The sequence below is a fragment of the Phocoena phocoena genome, chromosome 3 (assembly GCF_963924675.1).
Source record: "Phocoena phocoena chromosome 3, mPhoPho1.1, whole genome shotgun sequence".
In the NCBI taxonomy this organism is placed as follows: domain Eukaryota; kingdom Metazoa; phylum Chordata; class Mammalia; order Artiodactyla; family Phocoenidae; genus Phocoena; species Phocoena phocoena.
In genome coordinates, this window is record NC_089221.1 from 117,573,861 (window position 1) to 117,593,126 (window position 19,266).

General features: G+C 44.3%; 1 protein-coding gene across 5 annotated transcripts in view; it reads right to left on the bottom strand.

The window, feature by feature from the left end:
• NRG2 (neuregulin 2) overlaps positions 1 to 15,160 on the bottom strand; it is a 178,365-nt gene extending 163,205 nt beyond the window's left edge. For all 5 annotated transcript variants that reach the window (XM_065874281.1, XM_065874280.1, XM_065874277.1 and 2 more), the window contains exon 1: positions 14,473 to 15,160. In XM_065874281.1, the coding sequence (XP_065730353.1) occupies positions 14,473 to 15,160 (688 nt within the window). The remainder of the gene's footprint in view (positions 1 to 14,472) is intronic.
• Positions 15,161 to 19,266: the final 4,106 nt, after the last annotated feature.

A 19,266-nucleotide genomic window follows, 5' to 3' on the forward strand; every position in this document is an offset into this window, starting at 1 on the left:
TGCAAACACAGGCTACATTTTTTGGAAAAGGAAGGATAATTAGAAGGCAAAACCATGAGCCCATAGGGTAAAACCAAGAGCAATGGAGAATCATTCCCAGGCAATAGGACTGAGCCCTACTCATATGCCTGGCCAGATTTCAGAACTGCTATGGACTAGGACTGCTGGTTCCCCCCTCTTTCTAAATGGGAACATCTACCCCAGATAGAAGACTAAGAAGACATAAAAACTAAATGTGATGTGGGAGAATTCCCTGGTGGTCCAGTGGTTAGGACTTGGTGCTTTCACTGCCGTGGGCCCACGTTCAATCCCTGGTCGGTGAACTAAGATCCCATAAGCTGCTCAGTGTGGCCAAAAAAAGAAAAAAAAAAAAAAAAAAACCAATGTGATGTGGGATCCTAGACTGGATCCTGGACCAGGAAAAGGCCATTAATAAGACAATTGGGAAATTCTGAATAAGGTCTATATAGATCAGTTAATACTATTGTATCAATACTATTAATTTCCTGGTTTTGATAATTTTACATAGTTGTCTAATTTGGGGAAGTTGGGGAAAGAGGATTCTTTGTACTATTTTTGCAACTTTCTTATAGATCAATTTATTTATTTTAAATTTTAAGTAAAAAATAATAAAGTCATTTTACAATGTTCACGTATTACCAGTTTTTAAAAGGGGGCATCGGGCTTCCCTGGTGGCGCAGTGGTTGAGAGTCCGCCTGCCGATGCAGGGGACACGGGTTCATGCCCCAGTCCGGGAAGATCCCACATGCCACGGAGCGGCTGGGCCCGTGAGCCATGGCCGCTGAGCCTGCGCGTCTGGAGCCTGTGCTCCACAATGGGAGAGGCCACAGCAGTGAGAGGCCCGCGTACCGCAAAAAAAAAAAAAAGGGTGGGGGGCATCTATAGCAGTTATCCTATGTCTATTCCAGCATTGTATGGGGGTTGGGGGGTGGGGGAGGTGGAGGGCAGATGACTTGTCTTTTTCATTGACATCCTTCAGGTCAAGAGGAACAGAATTTGAGTTGCTGTCCCCAAGGAACCGCATGAGAGGAGCCTCATTTGTACCCAGACCTAATTTAGATGATGAAACCCTGGCTCTTGAACCTAAGCCTGAGGCCACATAGATGAGACTTTTTGGAGGGAGGAGGGTCTTGGGTGAGGATGAGTGTATTTTTTTTTTAATAAGTAAGTATACATTGGAATTTGAATGCAATGACCAGGATGAGTGTATTTTTCATGTGCAAGGAATGTAAATAATTTGTGACCAGAGGGCAGACCGTAATTGTTTCAAAACATGTCCACAGATTCTTTGACAATCCGTCCATTGAGAGGTAGAGTCTAATTCTGCTCCATTTGCATCCAGTCAAGCCTTAGTAACTCTCTTCTGAGAAACAACGTGGTGGAAGTGATGCTAGTGACTTCTGAGGTTAGATCATAAAAGACAACACAGCTTTTGCCTGGCGCTCTCTTATGCTCACTCATGGACCTTGCCACCATGTTGTGAGGAAACCCAGGCAAGGTCAGTCTCTGGCCCTCAGTCCCAGCTAAGCTCCCAGATGAGAACCAGCCAGCATCAAATGCTAGACACGTCAGAGAGGAAACTTAGAAATGACCCAGTCTCATCTATCAACTGCTCAGCTACCATCTGGCCAAAAACTACATAAGAGATACTAAATCTCCTAGCTGAGCCCAGTCAATCTCCAAACTGTGAGCGATAATAACATACAATGACTGCTACTTGAAGCCACTATATTTTGAGGTGGTTTGTTATGCTGCAATGGATAACTGAAACAACGTGCCATCGCCAGTTGGAAACTGGGACTCAGAAAAATTAAGGGACTTTTCCCAAGTTCACATAGCCAGTAAGGAAGAGTCAGGATTTTAATATCAGTCTGAATCCAAAGCCATTCTCTTTCAACTAACAATAGACGTGGCAATAATAGTAATTGCAGCTAGTCTGCATTGAATGTTTTCTACAAGCAGGCACTGTTCTAAGCACTTTACAAGGAGTAATTCACTGAATCCTTATCACAATGCTATGAGGTAGGTATTATAATTAGCCCCATTTTACAGTTGAGGAACCTGAGACACAAAATGGTCAATTTTTTTTTTTTTTTTTTTTGGTATGTGGGCCTCTCACTGTTGTGGCCTCTCCCGTTGTGGAGCACAGGCTCCTGACGCACAGGCTCAGCAGCCATGTCTCACGGGCCCAGCCGCTCCGCGGCATGTGGGATCATCCCAGACCGGGGCGTGAACCTGGGTCCACTGCATCGGCAGGCGGACTCCCAACCACTGCGCCACCAGGGAAGCCCCAAAATGGTCAATTTGCCCAAGGTTATACAGCTAATAAGTCATAGAACCAAGATTCACTCTTCAAAGTTGGCTCCAGAGCATGCAGCCTTAACCACTATGCTATGTAGAGTTGAAAATTCAAAATAGATTATGTAAGTTGAGAAGAGAAGCAAGGACAATCCGTTAAAAATTGTACCCTTTACAAGAGGCTGAAAAGAAAAGCCAGTGATGGAAGGACCTGAGAAGGAAGCGGGAGGGGAAAGAACCAAACACTACACCTACAACATAGTGGAGGAACTCATGGCAGGATCCACGAAGCAGCTTCAGTCTTTAAGGTTGAACAGGTCAACTGCAAGCCAACCATGACCTCTGCCCCAAACTCACAGTTGGCAGTAACAAACTCTTTCAAAGAAAGGAAGCTTTGAACCATAGAATGGAGAGTAACATCCATTGGATTACACCCGACTCACGTAGACAGAGCAGCACTACTGGCCTTTTCTACTCTTCCTCTTTCAAGGGTAACGCTCACCCCCTACTCTGGAATTATGAAGCTGCTACTTAACTTCAGAGATGAGAAAAGTAAACTCTTATACTTCCTTTAAAAAATATAGTTCGTGGGACTTCCCTGGTGGCTCAGTGGTTAAGAATCCTCCTGCCGATTCAGGGGACATGGGTTCGAGTCCTGGTCCGGGAAGATCCCACATGTCGTGGAGCAATGAAGCCTGTGCACCACACCTACCGAAGCCTGTGCACCTAGAGCCCGTGCTCCGCAACAAAAGAAGCCACCACAATGAGAGGCCTGTGCACCAAAACGAAGAGTAGCCCCTGCTCGCCACAGCTAGAGAAAGCCCGTGAGCAGCAACGAAGACCCAACACAGCCAAAAATAAATAAATTTTAAAAAAATATATATGGTTCGTGACCTTGGCCCAATGAAGACCATCAAACCCACTGGGACCCTTTATCAATCTGATGTTTTCTTTTAGATACAGCACTAAAGTTTCAAGTGATCCCTTCATAGAACTAATCTTAAACCAATGCCTTTAATTCCTACTTCTGTACAACAAGCTCTGGGCCTAGTGCAGACCCTTCACCAGAGGCCCTGAGGCTGTGACACCACACAGAAGAAGCACAAAGCCCACATTATGTGTGGGCAAAGGTAGAAGCTGGGGTAAAATCGGCAGAGGTGACAACAGTATTCCCAAGGGAACCAGTCTCAGCTCCAGCTCCCATTTGCCCTCTCAGTTAGCTGAGTGCATACCACGCACAGCAGAAACCTACTCAGGTGATTTACATACTGAGAAACAAAGACAGCCAACTCCCAAACTGGGGGCCACCCATGTGCCTCCCTTCAACCTACAAATTAGATTCTTTCCCAGCAGCAAGGAGTTTCTCTCAGAGGTGGTGATGTCTTGTTCTGCCCAGAGTATACTACCTGGCTCCACATCCAATGGAGCCTGGCCCAGTATTGGCCAGAATCACTTGGGTCGAGCCCCAGAGGTGCCATCTGAAAGGGATTACTGTCAGTACTTGGCCTGGACAATTTAATGCACGTGTTACTAAAAGGCCAGTGAATGTTACTAGCCTTTTTGGAGAAAGCATTTCCTCTTGAAAAGGAGACCTAGAAATATAGGAGAAGCTTTCTTGGGAAAAACCCATATTTTGTCTAAAAGAACCAGACCTGAGAAAAGTTTAGCCCAATTTGTTGGATATAGTCCCACCCACGTAGGTACCTATCTCTTGCCTTGTTCCTATTTTCCCACTAGGTCCATCAGACCTAAAGTCCAAGAAAGGATTGTGAACTTTGTACTAGAAATTTCTGGAAACTTCTCTGGTTCTTGGGAACAGGGGCTGAGGGATGGCTGTTACATTTATGACATAAGCAAGTATGACAGCAGGCCTAAGTAGAAAGGTAGGAGCTAGATGGGATAAGGTGGGAGGGGTGGAGCCCCAGGTAAGAGGGTCTCAGAAGAGAAACCCACCTGAACAGACTGTGAAAAGGAAACCATCTAAGAGTGAGCAGTCAGACAGGCTGCCTTTGGAAACCCCAGTGTCCTTTGAAAAAAATCTTCACCTGTGGGCCTTGGTTTCATTCTGTGACAAATGAGTCATGTCGTGGTCTGAGTCTTCTTTCTTCCTTTTAAAAACATTCTTCTTTTTATTATTATGTTTCTCTGAAATTCAATCAACCAATGACAATGTCGGGAAAGTCGTACTGTATGCAGCCCTGCTGTTATTTTATTTCTCACTCAGAGACAGGAATTCAGACACAACAGATCATCTACTTAATCTACCTGTTCCGTCCTGACTGGTAAATAAACTCTCTTCTCTAAAGCCATATAAAGTTACTCCAGAGGAGAGCCATCAATTGGGTTGTGCTTGTGAAATTCATTACTGGCCTAAGCAACATGGTGAAGTGCTGTACTGAGATTTTATGTATGGCCACAGGCACCAGTGAAAGGAACTCTGACTCGCTGAAGCTGAGGGCCACAGCCTTCTGCAAGGTGATGACTAGGGGCCCTTAGGAGCCCTAGGCTTGAAGAGAGCTCCCTCTGGAGAGGCCCCTCCCATCCCCACCCAAGGGGATTCAGCCAAGGAGATATGGCAGAAAAATGTCTCATTTCAAGGCAAAGACAAAAGAATGAACATACTAAAAGAGAGATGTGAAGAAATATTAGGTTTCTACTCCCTACCTTTTCAGAAGAAAAGAATGATCTAAGAACCAGTACTGGCTTCCAGAAGGCCCTAAGCTGCCTATAGGCAAAAAGGTACAACCACTCCTACCTAATTTGTGATCTCAGCTTACTACAGAAGATGCCTGGTCACACCTCTTACCTCTTTAAGGTATTCAGCCTGAAGCATGAACAGGCCAGGGTAAGAGACTCCAACTGACCATTCCAGTGAGAAACCAGAATGGGGAATAACCAAAAGGCTTGCATGGCAAGTGAAAATGGAGAATTTTGCAGAATGCGAACTAACTAAAAGATAGGAATGAAACACAAGCCAAAATATTGACATGTATGAGGTAAACCATCTAGAGATAATTCTAAAACTCAAGAACAGAAAATTACTTGCAAGAAAATGAAGAAACTATGGACTATCAAGAAAAAAAAAAACCTGAAACATAACTGAGAAGCAAAATTCTGCCCTTTATCGAAATGTCTGAAGACATTTTCCATGGTTGGTCTAGTCCTTAAGCCTGAGCTGTCATTTGAGGAATCTCGAAATTTGTCTAGGACAAAGTGGTCTTTATAAAGAGAAAGCAAAGGTCTCACTTTTCCCTTACTTGGCAATAGCCAGTAGTCAAATATTTACTAAAACATATTTTAAGTTTCAGGCCCCAAAGATCTTACAATCAGGTGAAGGAGCTAAGACACTGACCCATCAAAAGATAATTAACAGTGCATGGCATTAAATGATGTGTCATATAAGTGATACAGGCCATAAATACTAAAAGTCTAAGAACAAGAAAAAACAATACTTCCTAAGGTCAGGGATGTGTGGCCAGTCCAGGATCTGAGGGGTAATAATACCCAACAAATATTTAGAGGAGTGACTCAAAGCAGAGTCTTTGTCTTACAAACATTTAAGGAGCAAAGTTTCATACTTCCAATGGGTACCACACATCAATTAATTAATTAAAATTAAACCCCACAAATTCCCAAAATGCCACCTGTTACATGCCCATACCTGTACCCCTCTGACCCTGGGCAGCCACCAGACCCATCCCAACCCAGTCCAGAGAAACAAGGAAAGAGTACGAATGATTCAGTGTGAATCCACCCCCAACTCTGAAAACCCCCAAATCAAAGCAGGATGAGTCAGGGACCTTCTTTCTTTGAAAGAAAAAAGGATGCTTTCAGCCATTTTCCAGTGACTTTCAGCAATTCCTCCTAACAATACAATGTAAGATAAGACCTGCCGAAGTAAAAAAGCAGACCTGGCAGAACTCCAGAATGTGGACCCTTGGTTGACCCCACAAGCATGATGAAATTTTGAAATGGTCATTTTGAAGTTTGAGTCTTAGTCCTCCCATTTGTGAAACAGAGAAAAGCAGTTTCCATCCGTGGGCTTCTCAAAAAATTGACTAAAACAGATCCATGGACACATCAAGATTTGCAGCCTACTTGGGACCTCTATAGGACCAGCATTCATACCCTGGACTCACATGGGCTTCCCTACAATTAGACCGCACACATAATACAGTTTTCAGTAAAAATTTCTCCCCTTGTCTGCCTCCAGTCCTCCAGAACTTAATATTTTCATTTACTAGTCTTCCTGCTCACATTGGTCTAAGTTAATAAGATTTTGTTAATAACACTTATTGAGCAGGTGCTGTATTTATTTTACATGCATTATCTCATTTAATACTCATAGCAATCCTATTAAGTGCTATCACTATCCCCATTTATAGGAAACTAAGATACAGAAAGTAATTTGCCCAACATCACCCAGTTAGAAAATGTAGAAAATGGTTTCCAAACCCAGGTTCATCTGGCTGTAGAGCACAAACTCTTAGTCATTACACTATATTTAGCAGACATTTTTTTTTAAAGGAAGAGCATCTATAAAAAACCTTCAGCTAACATCATACTTAATAGTGAAAGTCTAAATGCTTTCCCCCAAGGATGCTCATTCTCACTACTCTTATTCAGCATTGTACTTGGCAGTTCCAGCCAGTGGAATAAGGCAAGAAAAAAATAAAGGCAAACAGATTAGAAAGGAAAAAGTAAAAATGTCTTTTTTTTCACTGACAATACAGTCATGTACATAGGAAAAAAATCCTTAAGAAATCTACCCCCAAAAACGTTACTGAAATGAATAAGTGAATAACTAATATAGGATACAAAGTCAATATTTTAACAATTATCTTTCTATATACTAGCAATGAATAAGTGGAAAACAAAATTAAACAAAAATACCATCTACAAAAGCATCCAGAAAACAAGAAGTACTAAGGAATAAATTTAACAAAATGTGACCCATTCACTGAAAACTACAACACGTTATTGAGCTGCTTTTAACTGAAGCCTTCAAATACTACTTACATAATTACAAATAAACTCATCAGTCTAGCACTCAAGATGGGTGGGAATATAATCCTAATTTACTAGGACCTTTGCCCATTTGCTCCTTTCATCCTGGTTATTCTGTATACTACAAACATGCCCCTCGGCCACTGAGAATGCTGCTCTGTCTGCATGGAATTGATTTAATCAATCAGTTCATCTCTCTCTATCCCTAAACCACCTCTTCTGTCTCTGACTATTAGAATCCCATCTCAAACTGCTTCTCCAAGAAACTTTCTTTAATCCTCTAACCAGATCTTTCTTTCTTTCATGACTCTTCCCCTCCTGCCAAAAGCACTATGTTGGTGTATCTTATGGCATTTGTCATACTCTAGACTGAATTACTGTTATATCTTTGTACTTCTAGATTGTAAGCTCCTTGGTGACAGGGACTGTCTGATGCAATTCCCCTAAAGTACCTAGTTCTTTACACAGAGCACATTTGTTGAAGCAAACATTTGAAAGACGGAAATGAAAGAAAGCTCTTTTAGTAATACAACCTCTGGGATACCAAATTGCATCACTGTCGCAATCAAATTAATGATGTCCTGACTTTCCCATGGTTGGACCAGGTATTTAGCCATGTGGTAACCTTCCTTATATTTAATTCTGAGGAATGTTAGTTCAGCTTGGCTTCTGTTAGTTGGACCAATATCAAGATCAAGACCAAGTAAAACATCCCAGCCTAAAGGACAAAGACAGATCCTCAGTCTGTATAAACAGACAAGGGAGGGAAGGAGGAGGGGGAAGCCAATGTCCTAAGCACAACGCAGGAAATCATTGAAGGAAAAAAAGAACCATTAAAGATTCTGCTTCCTAAGAGAGAATAAAAAGTAACCTGAACATCACATCTTGGGGGTCTGTGTTGCTAGTAGAATAAGGAAACTCCCTAGGATACCTGTGCCTCTGCTACTCTGGAAACATCTGCAAGGGCAAATGGAATGTTAACTACCTCCAGCCCCACCCCAGGAGGCAAGCAGCACAATCAGGTTCTGAGCAGAGGCACAGAGAAGAGCTAGAGGCTCTGTCCCAGAGAAGGTCCCTGGAGAGGCTATTTGGATCTCACTGCATGTACAAAGCAGGAAGGGAATGTCACTGTAAAATGGAGCTTGCATGCCACACTCTGCCAACAGCAACTAGCCAGAGCAAGAAGGCTCCTTAACTCAACCTCATTTCATAATTATCAAAAACACCACAGCTGGTTAGCAGCAAATGATCTCAGTCAAGTGTGGAATCTCTGTCTTTTGACCCCAGATTGGCAAAAGCTTCCCAGCTCTTTGCCTGGGTACAGCATGTCCTCTTTCATGTCATCCTAAAGCCTTTTAATCATCCTCCAGGTTTGCTTCAGTTCCTACAGGCTTGCTTGAAACATTACTCACCAAGATTCATTTGTGTGTACTGTTGTTTTTAAAGGAGTCTACTTGAACTTCACATAAGACAGTCATTTTTTCAAACGTCATAATTTAGCACGTCCACTGCTCAATTCATCTACTTTCCTCAGTTTTCTAAAGAGCTCCCTATATCATCTCTTGAAATTCACAAACTGGGTTTATCTCTATGTACAAATTCCAATAAGTAAGTGGGGAGGGTTAATTCACGGGAAACAAGTAAGACAAAAATCCGCATTTCACACACATCCATCCAAACTCAAAATTTGGAGGGAAATTTCTTTTACCTTTGATGTAAATTATACTAACAACGCTTCAGACCCTGAAAAGAAAGACCCAAGAACAAGTGTCAAAGACTGCACGGGGGAAACTTCATTGATAGTGAGATCATTCCTTTTTCAAGTCAATGTTCAAAATTGCCATATGCCACTAAACCAACAGACTTTAGAGGGTTAAGACGTCCCACTGTTTAGATTTGCATATTTGCTTTCCCCTAGTTATCCAAATGGAAATTCCTCGATCCTCTGAAATTTTAACACTATGTTCAAATCAGTTACCTTAAACATACTTCAAAGTAGTATTCAAGTGGCTAATTCCCCCTGGAGTCATACCAGCTATACATGAATATGATCAAAATCAACCTCTTCATCAGCAACTGGGGTCTTTGGTTTCTAAGTGAGAATCAAAGCAATCATGCACTGTGGAGTTTTCTCTTCCCATGTATGGGATCATGTGATTTCCCACATGGATGCTATTGTGAGATTACCTACCAAGAGTGTAAACAGTGGGAACTGCTGTATGGGCAGAGCTGCAGCCCTAAAGCTCAGTGATAAACCTTTGGATCTCTCCTTTGAGCACCCCAATTAAGACTCACAAAATTCACTGCCATAGAAAACTTCTTAACGGCAAAGTATCTGAAAAATAAGTTGGTATTTTTATTCCTCACTCTAGGGTTATATTTTTAAGGTAGGATATTGGTTAAGATCTTGGATTAGGTTTAAAAAAAAAAAAAAAAAATATATATATATATATACACACACACACACACTACTTGGGAAGAATTTACCATAATATTGGCTTAATGGCAAAATTAACATTCTCCATCTGTTAAGAAAAAAAATAAGATTACTTTGAAAAACATTTTGCTTTTAGAGAAATACACATTTCAAGAATATGTTATAATTGCCTAAGAGCTGGGTAGCTGAGGACAGGGGTAAGAAGAAGACTTTGCACCGTATATTTTTATGTGCTTTCTAAGTTTTGAACCATATGAAAGTGTTACATATTCAAAAATATAAATACAACTTTATAAAGGAAAAAAATTAATGACATACTTGCTATTAGGAAATGAAATTAAAATGTCATAGATAGGGACTTCCCTGGTGGTGCAGTGGTTAAGAATCCACCTACCAATGCAGGGGACATGGGTTCCAGCCCTGGTCCGGGAAGATCCCACATGCCCCGTAGGAACTAAGCCCATGCGCCGCAACTACTGAGCCTGCGCTCTAGAGCCCAAGAGCCACAATTACTGCAGCCCGCACATCTAGAGCCCATGCTCCACAACAAGAGAAGCCACCGCAATGAGAAGCCCGAGCACCGCAACGTAGAGTAGCCCTCGCTCGCCGCAACTAGAGAAAGCCCGCACAGCAACAAAGACCCAACGTAGCCAAAAAAAAAAAAAAAAAAAGTCCTAGATAATAAAAGATGGTTAAGAGCCTTGGGACCAAGGAGAAGTTAGTCACCTAGCTAGTTAATATAACACCCTCTCTAGCCCCCAAACCTTTTGTTAATTCAAGTTGATAGTTATCTTAATTTTGTTTAAACATGAGGGGGGCGGTGATAACCTGCCTTCCAAAAAAAAAAAAAGAGGGTCTTCTTCAACAAGACCTAGATTCTCCACTGCTCAAATCCCATTAACACTAATCAGCACAATGATTAAGCACATTGTGGTTAAGTACTCTAGTTGATTACGACTCCTTCAGAAAAAAAGGTTCCCATAGCGACAGGTAAGGGCTATCATCAAACTCAGCTTTTCAGCACAGGACTTGATGTCACAGATAGGAGAGTTAAAATTGTTTTAGTATTAATCTGGAGGCTTGCTTTTTGAACTTCACTTGACTTCATCCATTCAAAAGACACTTATGAGAATCCCTCTGTAAGCCACCAGCAGTACCAAACATTGAAGGGCAGGAGAGCTAGGAGAAAGACCTCAAAGATAAGATATGGTTCCTGCCCCCAAGAATCCCAGTCTGCTGAGGAAAGCAGCCACTGAAAGAAATAATGACATTGTGATGGTAATTCTACCCCTAAATCTATAATCAAGCCTGTCCTCACCACTAGGACTGGTCAGTTTCTAATCTAGTTTCACTTTCCCCATCTTCAAGCTGCAGCACAGCTGGGTTTCCAGCTGGCTGGGGAAGAAAAGATTCTTTAAATAAACAGCACTTTAAAAATATGCAGTCGCTTTTGCTATACTGAATTTTGTAACCACCTTGCTCTAATATGTGAATCTGGGTGCCACATTAATTTAAAACTATCCTAAAGAACATAAAGTCCCCCAGGAATACACCTTTTCTAGCTTTAACAACAAAGTACACTATACGTTGGAAGAAAAAGGCAAATCATAAAGTCCCAAAGGAAGAATGATCTTTCTTTAAAAAAAAAAAAAGATATCTATTGCATCTATTCAATAAGGAAACAATTTTAAAAAAAACATACACATATAGGAAAGCAAATGATAGAGTGTGATTAAACCAAAATATATGCAACCGTCATTAAAAATGTAGAACTATTTGCAGGACAGGATGCTTTCATAGCATTGTACAGAGTTGCTAATCCCTGAGGGTCCTTTTCAAATCTTTTTCCTGTTCTTTCCTCAGAAGGCACAGAAAACACCTCCATGTATGTAATCTGAGAAATGCAAAGATTTTACTCCACTCTTTACCACCAGAGGTAGTAATTTGGGATGAATGATACACATTAGATCTATAAAAATGCCCCTCTGGCAGACAGATATTGCTATTCCAGAAGGACTTAACAGGCTACAAGTCAACATTTCATAGTTGTGGTAAAATGAGCCATTTATGAAGACCTTTATCTCTCTGTATGGTACCTTATCCCAAAGTCCTGGCCCACCAAAACACAGCTTTCTGGACAATCTCCCTAGGAACCATACCTCTCAGAGCCCAGACAGGCTCACAGCTGAAAATGGCTAAATAAAGTAACAATTTAACCACAGTTGCTCAATATAACGGCCATGATGACAGTTTCCAGGTGCCAGTTTCCCTATTTTGCAATGGGCAGATCTGCTCCAAGGAGAAAATGTTCCCAATGACCCTGTGGCCCAGACGGCTTTTTTTAGAGATAGAAAACAGAAAATCAATTTGTTAGTTATTTCCTGCTGAGCACAAGTAAGGTGTTGTAGTTAGTTAGGAAGATTTGTTTCCTTATTTAATATACCATTACTAGTGCATGTTTTCTTCAACCACATTGTAGAAAATAAGAAAATGTAGTTTATGCTCTTCTGTCATATTATCACCAGTTCCACAAGTTTCCTCTCACAAAAATGTCCTTTAATTTCTAATCCCCTTAGATAAAGCCACCAAACTGACTTGTATCTATATACTATCAACTCAAAGCAAAAATTTTTGCACTCTAAAATGTTTACTCCCATACACTTTCCTGCCCCTTGATAATTTGTGACGTATGAGGGCCCTCTCGTAAGCAGTGATTGCAGTCCTAAATTTATCTTTTTGAGAACGATATTGCACATGCTATGTTCATAATATGAGATGACCACAACCTAAAAGCAGACTATATTTCTGAACCCCAGATCTTTCATGATCTCCACATTCAACTATTAAGCTATTAAACACTCACTAAAACAAACAAGGTAGAATTGATGGAGGAAGGAGGAAAGGAGGAGGAAGACAGGGGACGATGACCATTGGGGCTCAGTGGACCAGACAAGGGATTATGTGGCAATGTGCACGATGCACATTCAGGAGCAACTCACTGAAAACCAAAACAGAAGCTGTCCTTGGATAAGGTTCAATAAATGTTTTTACTATCTATTTCCCACTGCACGATACAGTTCCACAGCTCCCCAAGGGATCTCAGACAAAATGCTTAACACAATAAAAAATTAGAAATTTTTAACTGGTCTCAATTTGTCATCATCAAACATTTCAGAGCATAAAACCAACATTAAAGAGCAGTCAACAATATTCCTCAGGACAATGTCAGAGAGATAAACTGCTGTTATCACCAAAGTTTCTTTCTTCTTATTAAGACACTGCAAGAGTCTTCTGATTAAAGTGGTCACAGTTTAACATAATACCTAGATATACTCTCGCCACTAAACTAAAATTCGTCTCCTGAAGGACAGGGGTGGGGAGGGGGCGGGGGACGTGGGGTAGAAGGGAAGCTTTTGAAAGTCAAAGGCATTGATCTAGAAAGATGAGGGCAGCAAAACTTCCTACAAGCTGTTACACGTTCTTTGCTACTCAAAGCCTATTTATACTACCCAGAATCACTTGGTAAACTAGTAAACACACCAACTTCTATGACAGACCAGGACATCTGTCACAATTCAGTGATTACACAGCTCAAAGTCACACTGCAAACACCAAATCCAGCCTTTGGGGATAAAATGAAACCCCAATATGAATAAGCACAAGACAAGCTAACATCAAACACTCCAGTCTGGGGACAATTTGGTTTGAAATATCTTACTGAGAAGTAAGTACTGGATTCAGGGACAAGAAAAAAAAAGATCTTAAACTGACATTTCTTTGACTTTTGACATTGGAGACCTCCATTCCCAGCTGCACAGATCTACAGATTTCAGTGTTTTGTTTCTAATCACCTGCATTCCTGTTCAGCACCCAACATCATGAAGGTGAGATATGCAGTCAACACATCCTGCTGGTGAGATGTCAGAGCTGAACTTACAGCATTCAGCAGAAGTTACTCTATTTTGCCGTCATCACAATCAACAGACCTAGGAAGATCTCCCAGAAACTGCCAAAAGAGGTGTCTGCTCACTAGTCGTGGAGGTTAAGAGAGGGCTGTGCTACCAGCTTAGAAAAGACAAGCAATCACGATGCAGAAAAAAACCCTGAGCCACATGGGGGACAGAAAACAGTAGCAGAAAAAGTCCCAACTCTGCCTGCGCCAGCGGTGTGGATGAGCTGACCGGGAGCCCAGGAGAGGAAGGAGGGGGCGGGGGCCATGATTCCCTAGGAGAACTTGTAAGCGGAGGCCTTCACAGCCTGGGAATCTGCCCAGCTGCTCCTGCAGACCCTGCCAGCCTGGGCAAGGCAGGCCCGTGGGAGCAGAGCGGGCAAGGCCTCCGAGGGTCACTCCTGACTCACTGAGCCTAGGGCCAGCAACACCAGGACCCCTCCGTTTTTCCTGCCGCTACTGGGCTATGATGGCAGTTTTCCAGCCCCACATGCCATACATCAGCCGCAGATCCCTGCTGGCACAGGCCAGCGCGTGCCCCCGCCCCCACCCGTGGCACACTTTGAGCCTGATCCTCCTTCTCCCCAGCCCAACACCCTCACCCACCATGCCAAACGCCCTGCACAGGGGCGGCCCCACCCCCCAGCGGCCGGCCGGGGCGCTGCCAGGCCTGGGCACCTGCAGCACCTCCCGCCCCACCCCCATTCTCCACAGCTTCGCCCCTCCCCCCTTTCTCTAGCAGAGGGAGGGGGCGACTCACCGCAGTCAGTGCACAGGATCTTGCCCACCTCTTTCTTGAGGTTTTTGCCGTTGGTGTCAAGAGGGGCAAAGGCTGTCTTAAAGACCAAGGGCTGCTCCGTGGGCTCCAGGAAAAAGATGTAGCGCTGGTTCCTTTCGAGCGGCGCACAGGAGCCCACGCTGATCACCTGCTCGCGCTGCAGTCCCCCGCTCCGGAGCGGCCACTTGTCCAGCACCTTCACCAGTGCCACCCGACCCGAGGCGGGCGGCTCACGGGTGCCGTTGGAGCTGGAGCCGCCGGCCGGGGCCAGCCCCTGTACCTTGCCCTCCACCACCACGGGTGCCTTGTACGCCTGGTCCTGCACCGACTTGAGGCTAGGCGAGTAGCAGGCGAGTGACACACCGAAGAGCAGCATAGAGAAGCCGGGGGCCGGGTCGCGCCTCATGCCGCCGGCGGCTGCGGCTCGCGAGCGGGCGGCGGTTCTCGGGGCTGCGGGGCTGCGGGGCTGCGGCTGTTGCGACGGCCGCGGCTCTGGGGGCGCAGCGGGACGAGAGATGCCGCTGTTGCTGTCGCTGCTGCTCCTGCTGCTGCTGCTCTCGCCGCCGCTGCTGCTGCTGCTCCTCTCGCTGCTGCTGCTGTCGCTGTAGCTGCTGCACCGAGCCTTCTCCAGTGGCGGCGGCGGCAGCGCTGAGCAGCAAACCTGCCGCATCTGGCCAGGCCATTTGGGGGGCTCCGCCGCTCCGCCGCCGCCGCCGCCGCCTTGGGAGGGGAAACCAGAGCCCGCTGGAAAACCGGAAACAGCGTAACGTTAGCGCCTTATAGCTCTCCACCCGCAGCCCGGGGAGGCGGCCCAGCTAGGGCAGGGGGCAGGCGGCAAGCGGGCCGCTATGCGCAGCGCGGAGGCGCGCAGCGCTCCCACCCTGCGCGCCAGGACCTGGAGGTGGATGCGGAGGATGGGACGTCCGCCCACTTGCTCTCTCGCGCCCCCTCTACCCCCGAACCGAGTGGGGAGCGCGGCTTCTGCAGGGGAAGCTTGGGACTGCACTGCTTTAGTGCCCGGCTTCAGGGCCCGCAGGGACGCGGGAGGAATTGTGCTACCCTTTGCTCTTGGGATTTATGGGCACGACAGTGGGGTAGTGCGTGAGCAGAGGGCGGAGTAGAGATAACAGATTCTGGCACCGTCCTATGAAGGGGGAAGTGGGACACAGGCTGTGACCTGCCTTTGGACATCGGCTGTAGGAGCCAAGGAGATTGTCACGGCCCGGGTGACTGGCCAGCCTCCTGCCTCCTGGGGTTGTATATCCCCTTCCCTGGGAGGACCCTAGAGGCCAGCCCTTAATCGGGCCCACGTGCTTGGCCCTGCCACCGCCAGGTGAGCGCTGGAGATTCGAGTTAAGGTGGGGGAGGATCCCAGCCCCGTCATTTGGGGGAGAATTGGGGCTACATGGAGTCTTGCCTCGGCGTTGCGTTGAGGACACCTAACCCCGGGTGGTGGTTGAGAGAGGGTCCAGTCCCCAGGTCTCTGGGCTTTCTCCAGGAGCCAGGCGGGACCAGGTTACACGGTGTACAACCTCATCTTCTTTTAAAAAAGCCTCTTCCTAAAGGAGGTGGGGGCTTCTTGGGAGCCAACCTAAGAGCCAGAGCCGGTTAGGGCCAGAGCTGCCCCACAGGAAATGGTTTCTTTTTAAAAGTGTGCTGCTTGCAAACAGGCAGGAGAGTTTGCTCCACTGAAACCAGCATCTGATTTTAAAAAGCGAGTTAGGGATCCGTTCTCCTTCTATCAATAAGGATACAGGGAGTTTTTAAGACCCAGGTTATATCCCTGAAGCATATGGAGCTCAGGAATTCCAGTGAGGTCTTGGAGAATCTTATCCCTGACTGGGGACTGCAGGAAACTGGCCCGAGGATGTCTGACTTTGGCTAGGAATGCTATTCTGGAAAGGCAAGAGGGAGCTAGAGCTTTCCTCCTGGCTAAGAGACCCCCCAAACGTAACATATTCAAAGCCAGCAGCATTATTTCTCCCACCCAACTCCTAATTCCATATAATCATTAATGGAACCGTTTTATACTTGGCCACCCAATCCAGCAAGTCCCTCAGTCTCATTTTATTCTCCCTCATCCAACCAACAACCAAGTCCTTTGCCACTTCTTTTTTTTAAAAAAAAATCCCCGATTTATCTAGCTCCTCTCCAACTCTGCATGAATACCCGAGGTCCAAGTGCTCCTCACCTCTCACCTGGACCACCACAAAGCCTTCTCACTAGTCTCCACACCTTTCACCTCATTACCCTCCTCCAGTCCTACCACTGCCAGAGTGATCTTTCTAAAAATAAAATATAAATATGATTTGGCCATGCCACTGCTCTCAGGAGTAAAGTCCAAACTCTTCAGCATGGCTCTTCACGGGCCCCCTCTACTTAGCCAACTCCATCCTCTGGGAGCCAAGCCCCTACCCTAGCAGTCCTCAGCACATCATACTGTTTCTTGGTGTGCTTCTGCACATGATGTCTCTTGTGTCCAGGAAGCCTCACCTCTGCCTTGTCCACCTGGAAAACTATTCTATCCCCAAGGCCTAGCTCAGCAGTAAACCTCATCCCTCCCTCCCTACATATGCACCACCATCCTCACCACCATACGCATACAAGATGGAATTAATTCCTTCCTCTTCTGTGTTACCATGTGCCTCATACATATTACTGTTATGGCAAAGACCTATACTGTACTTCAAGCAGCTACTAATGGGTCTGCATTAGACCCATCAGACTAAGCACCTTAATGGCAGAGACTATGTCCTATTAGTCTTTACATACCTATCCAAAGGAACAACCAACACAGTGCCTAGCGTAAAATAAGGATCAGCAAATCCTTAGTGAAAGAAGGAGGGTAGGAATTAAAGAATGGAAATCAGCTCTCTTAAAGGCATCAAGCCAATCTTGTTGGCCCCTTCAGTGTCTCCTTTTCCATTTGCATCGATCATAGCTATAAGGAAGATTACTAACTCCACCCTCGCATTTTGCAATGGAAGAAACAATCCCAGGGAGGAAAAGGGAATTACTCAAGATCATACACAGCCAAGACTGTACTCAGTCTTCTGTTTCTGAGACCAGGGTAGTGGCGAAGAGCTTGTGCTCTAGGGTCAAGCAGTACTGGGTTTTAAACCAATTTTGTAAGTTACTAATTTTGACTTGACTCTATTTCCCTCTCTAGGGCTTAGCTTTCTCATTCGTATAATGGAGATTATACTAGGGTCTACCTCATATAATTGTTTTTTGCTCATTGTGTACTTAATTCAATAAACATCTGATGGAATGGCTCCTCTGTGCCCAGCACCGAGGCATGGGACTGGTCACTGGATATACTGCAGTGAACCAAACTGACACTGTCCCCGCTCCCAAAGCTCTTACTCCATTCGGGAGACAACAGTAAACAAATAGGTGAAATAGGACGAATAGGTAACTGTCCTGAAGGAAATAAACAGGATGAAATGATAGGAAATAATGGAAAGGGGAGAGGGTAGGTCTTCTTGGATAAGGGAGGGTTTCTCTGAGGAGATAACATTTAAACTGGGATTAGAAGGATTTGAAGGATGTGGATTATGTGATATAACAAGTGTAAAGTGCTTAGAACAATGCCTGGTGTAGAGTAAGGGCCAAAATTAATGTTGAACGTTATTGATATTTTACTTATACCGGTGGTTCCTAATCTAAGAGCTGAGACTCTCTATGTGGTATGTAGTTAATGCACACTAGGATTTTCTGTATATTAAAAATGCAGCGCATTCAGGGAGTTGGGGTTCGACATGTACACACTGCCATATTTAAAATGGATAACCAACAAGGACCTACTGTATAGCACAGGGAACTCTGCTCAATGTTATGTGGCAGACTGGATGGGAGGGGAGTTTGGGGGAGAATGGATACGTGTATATGCATGGCTGAGTTGCTTTGCTGTGCACCTGAAACTCACAGCATGGTTAATTGACCGTAGTCCAATATAAAATAAAAAGGTTTTAAAAATGTAAAAAAAAATGCAATGCAATTTTTCAATACTAGATGCCAGTGTGGGGAATAATAATACATATTCCATCTCTTTTTTTCACATATCCATTTTAAAGTATAACAAGACATTGTTAAGTATGCAGAAGAGTGCAACAAGGTGAAGAGGAGTGGCAAGGTATGTTACCGTTTTGTCTTTTTTTAAAGGATACATACATAAATATTCGTAGATCGTAGATTACCTTTGAAAGGACACAGCAGAAATGGAAACAATAGCAGGCTCTGGGGAAGGGCACTGGGTGGCGGAGGTATGTGCAAGAAGAATGCTTTTCATGGTGTTCCCTTTTGTACCTTGTGAATTTTTTAATCAAGTTCATATACTACCTATTCCCAACAATGTTTGAGAGAGAATCCTCTAATTTTTTTTACTGATGCTGATTTTTTTAATCATGTATTTTCTCAATCAGAAGCGACCTAAAGTAGAACTATTATTATATGGGATTCCTTGAAATTTTTTTAACTTTAAAATGAGATTCTGGTGCTAAAAAAGAGAATTATTAGGGAATTAAAAGGTTGGGAATTATTGCACTATAACTTTATCTTCTTTAGAATGCAAAGATAAGTTTTGAGATCCAAATTGTCCACTAGAATTCGTGCGGCCACAGAGGGTGGAGACTTAGGCAGAGATGTCTAAAAGGAAGAGAGGTCCTTGTCCAGATTTCCCCAAGGTGTGGTGTGTATGAAGATAAGCTTTACAGAATTAACATCAGCCATTTAGTAGAGAAGAGAGCCCAATTCTCTTCCGGCTTTTCCTTAGGG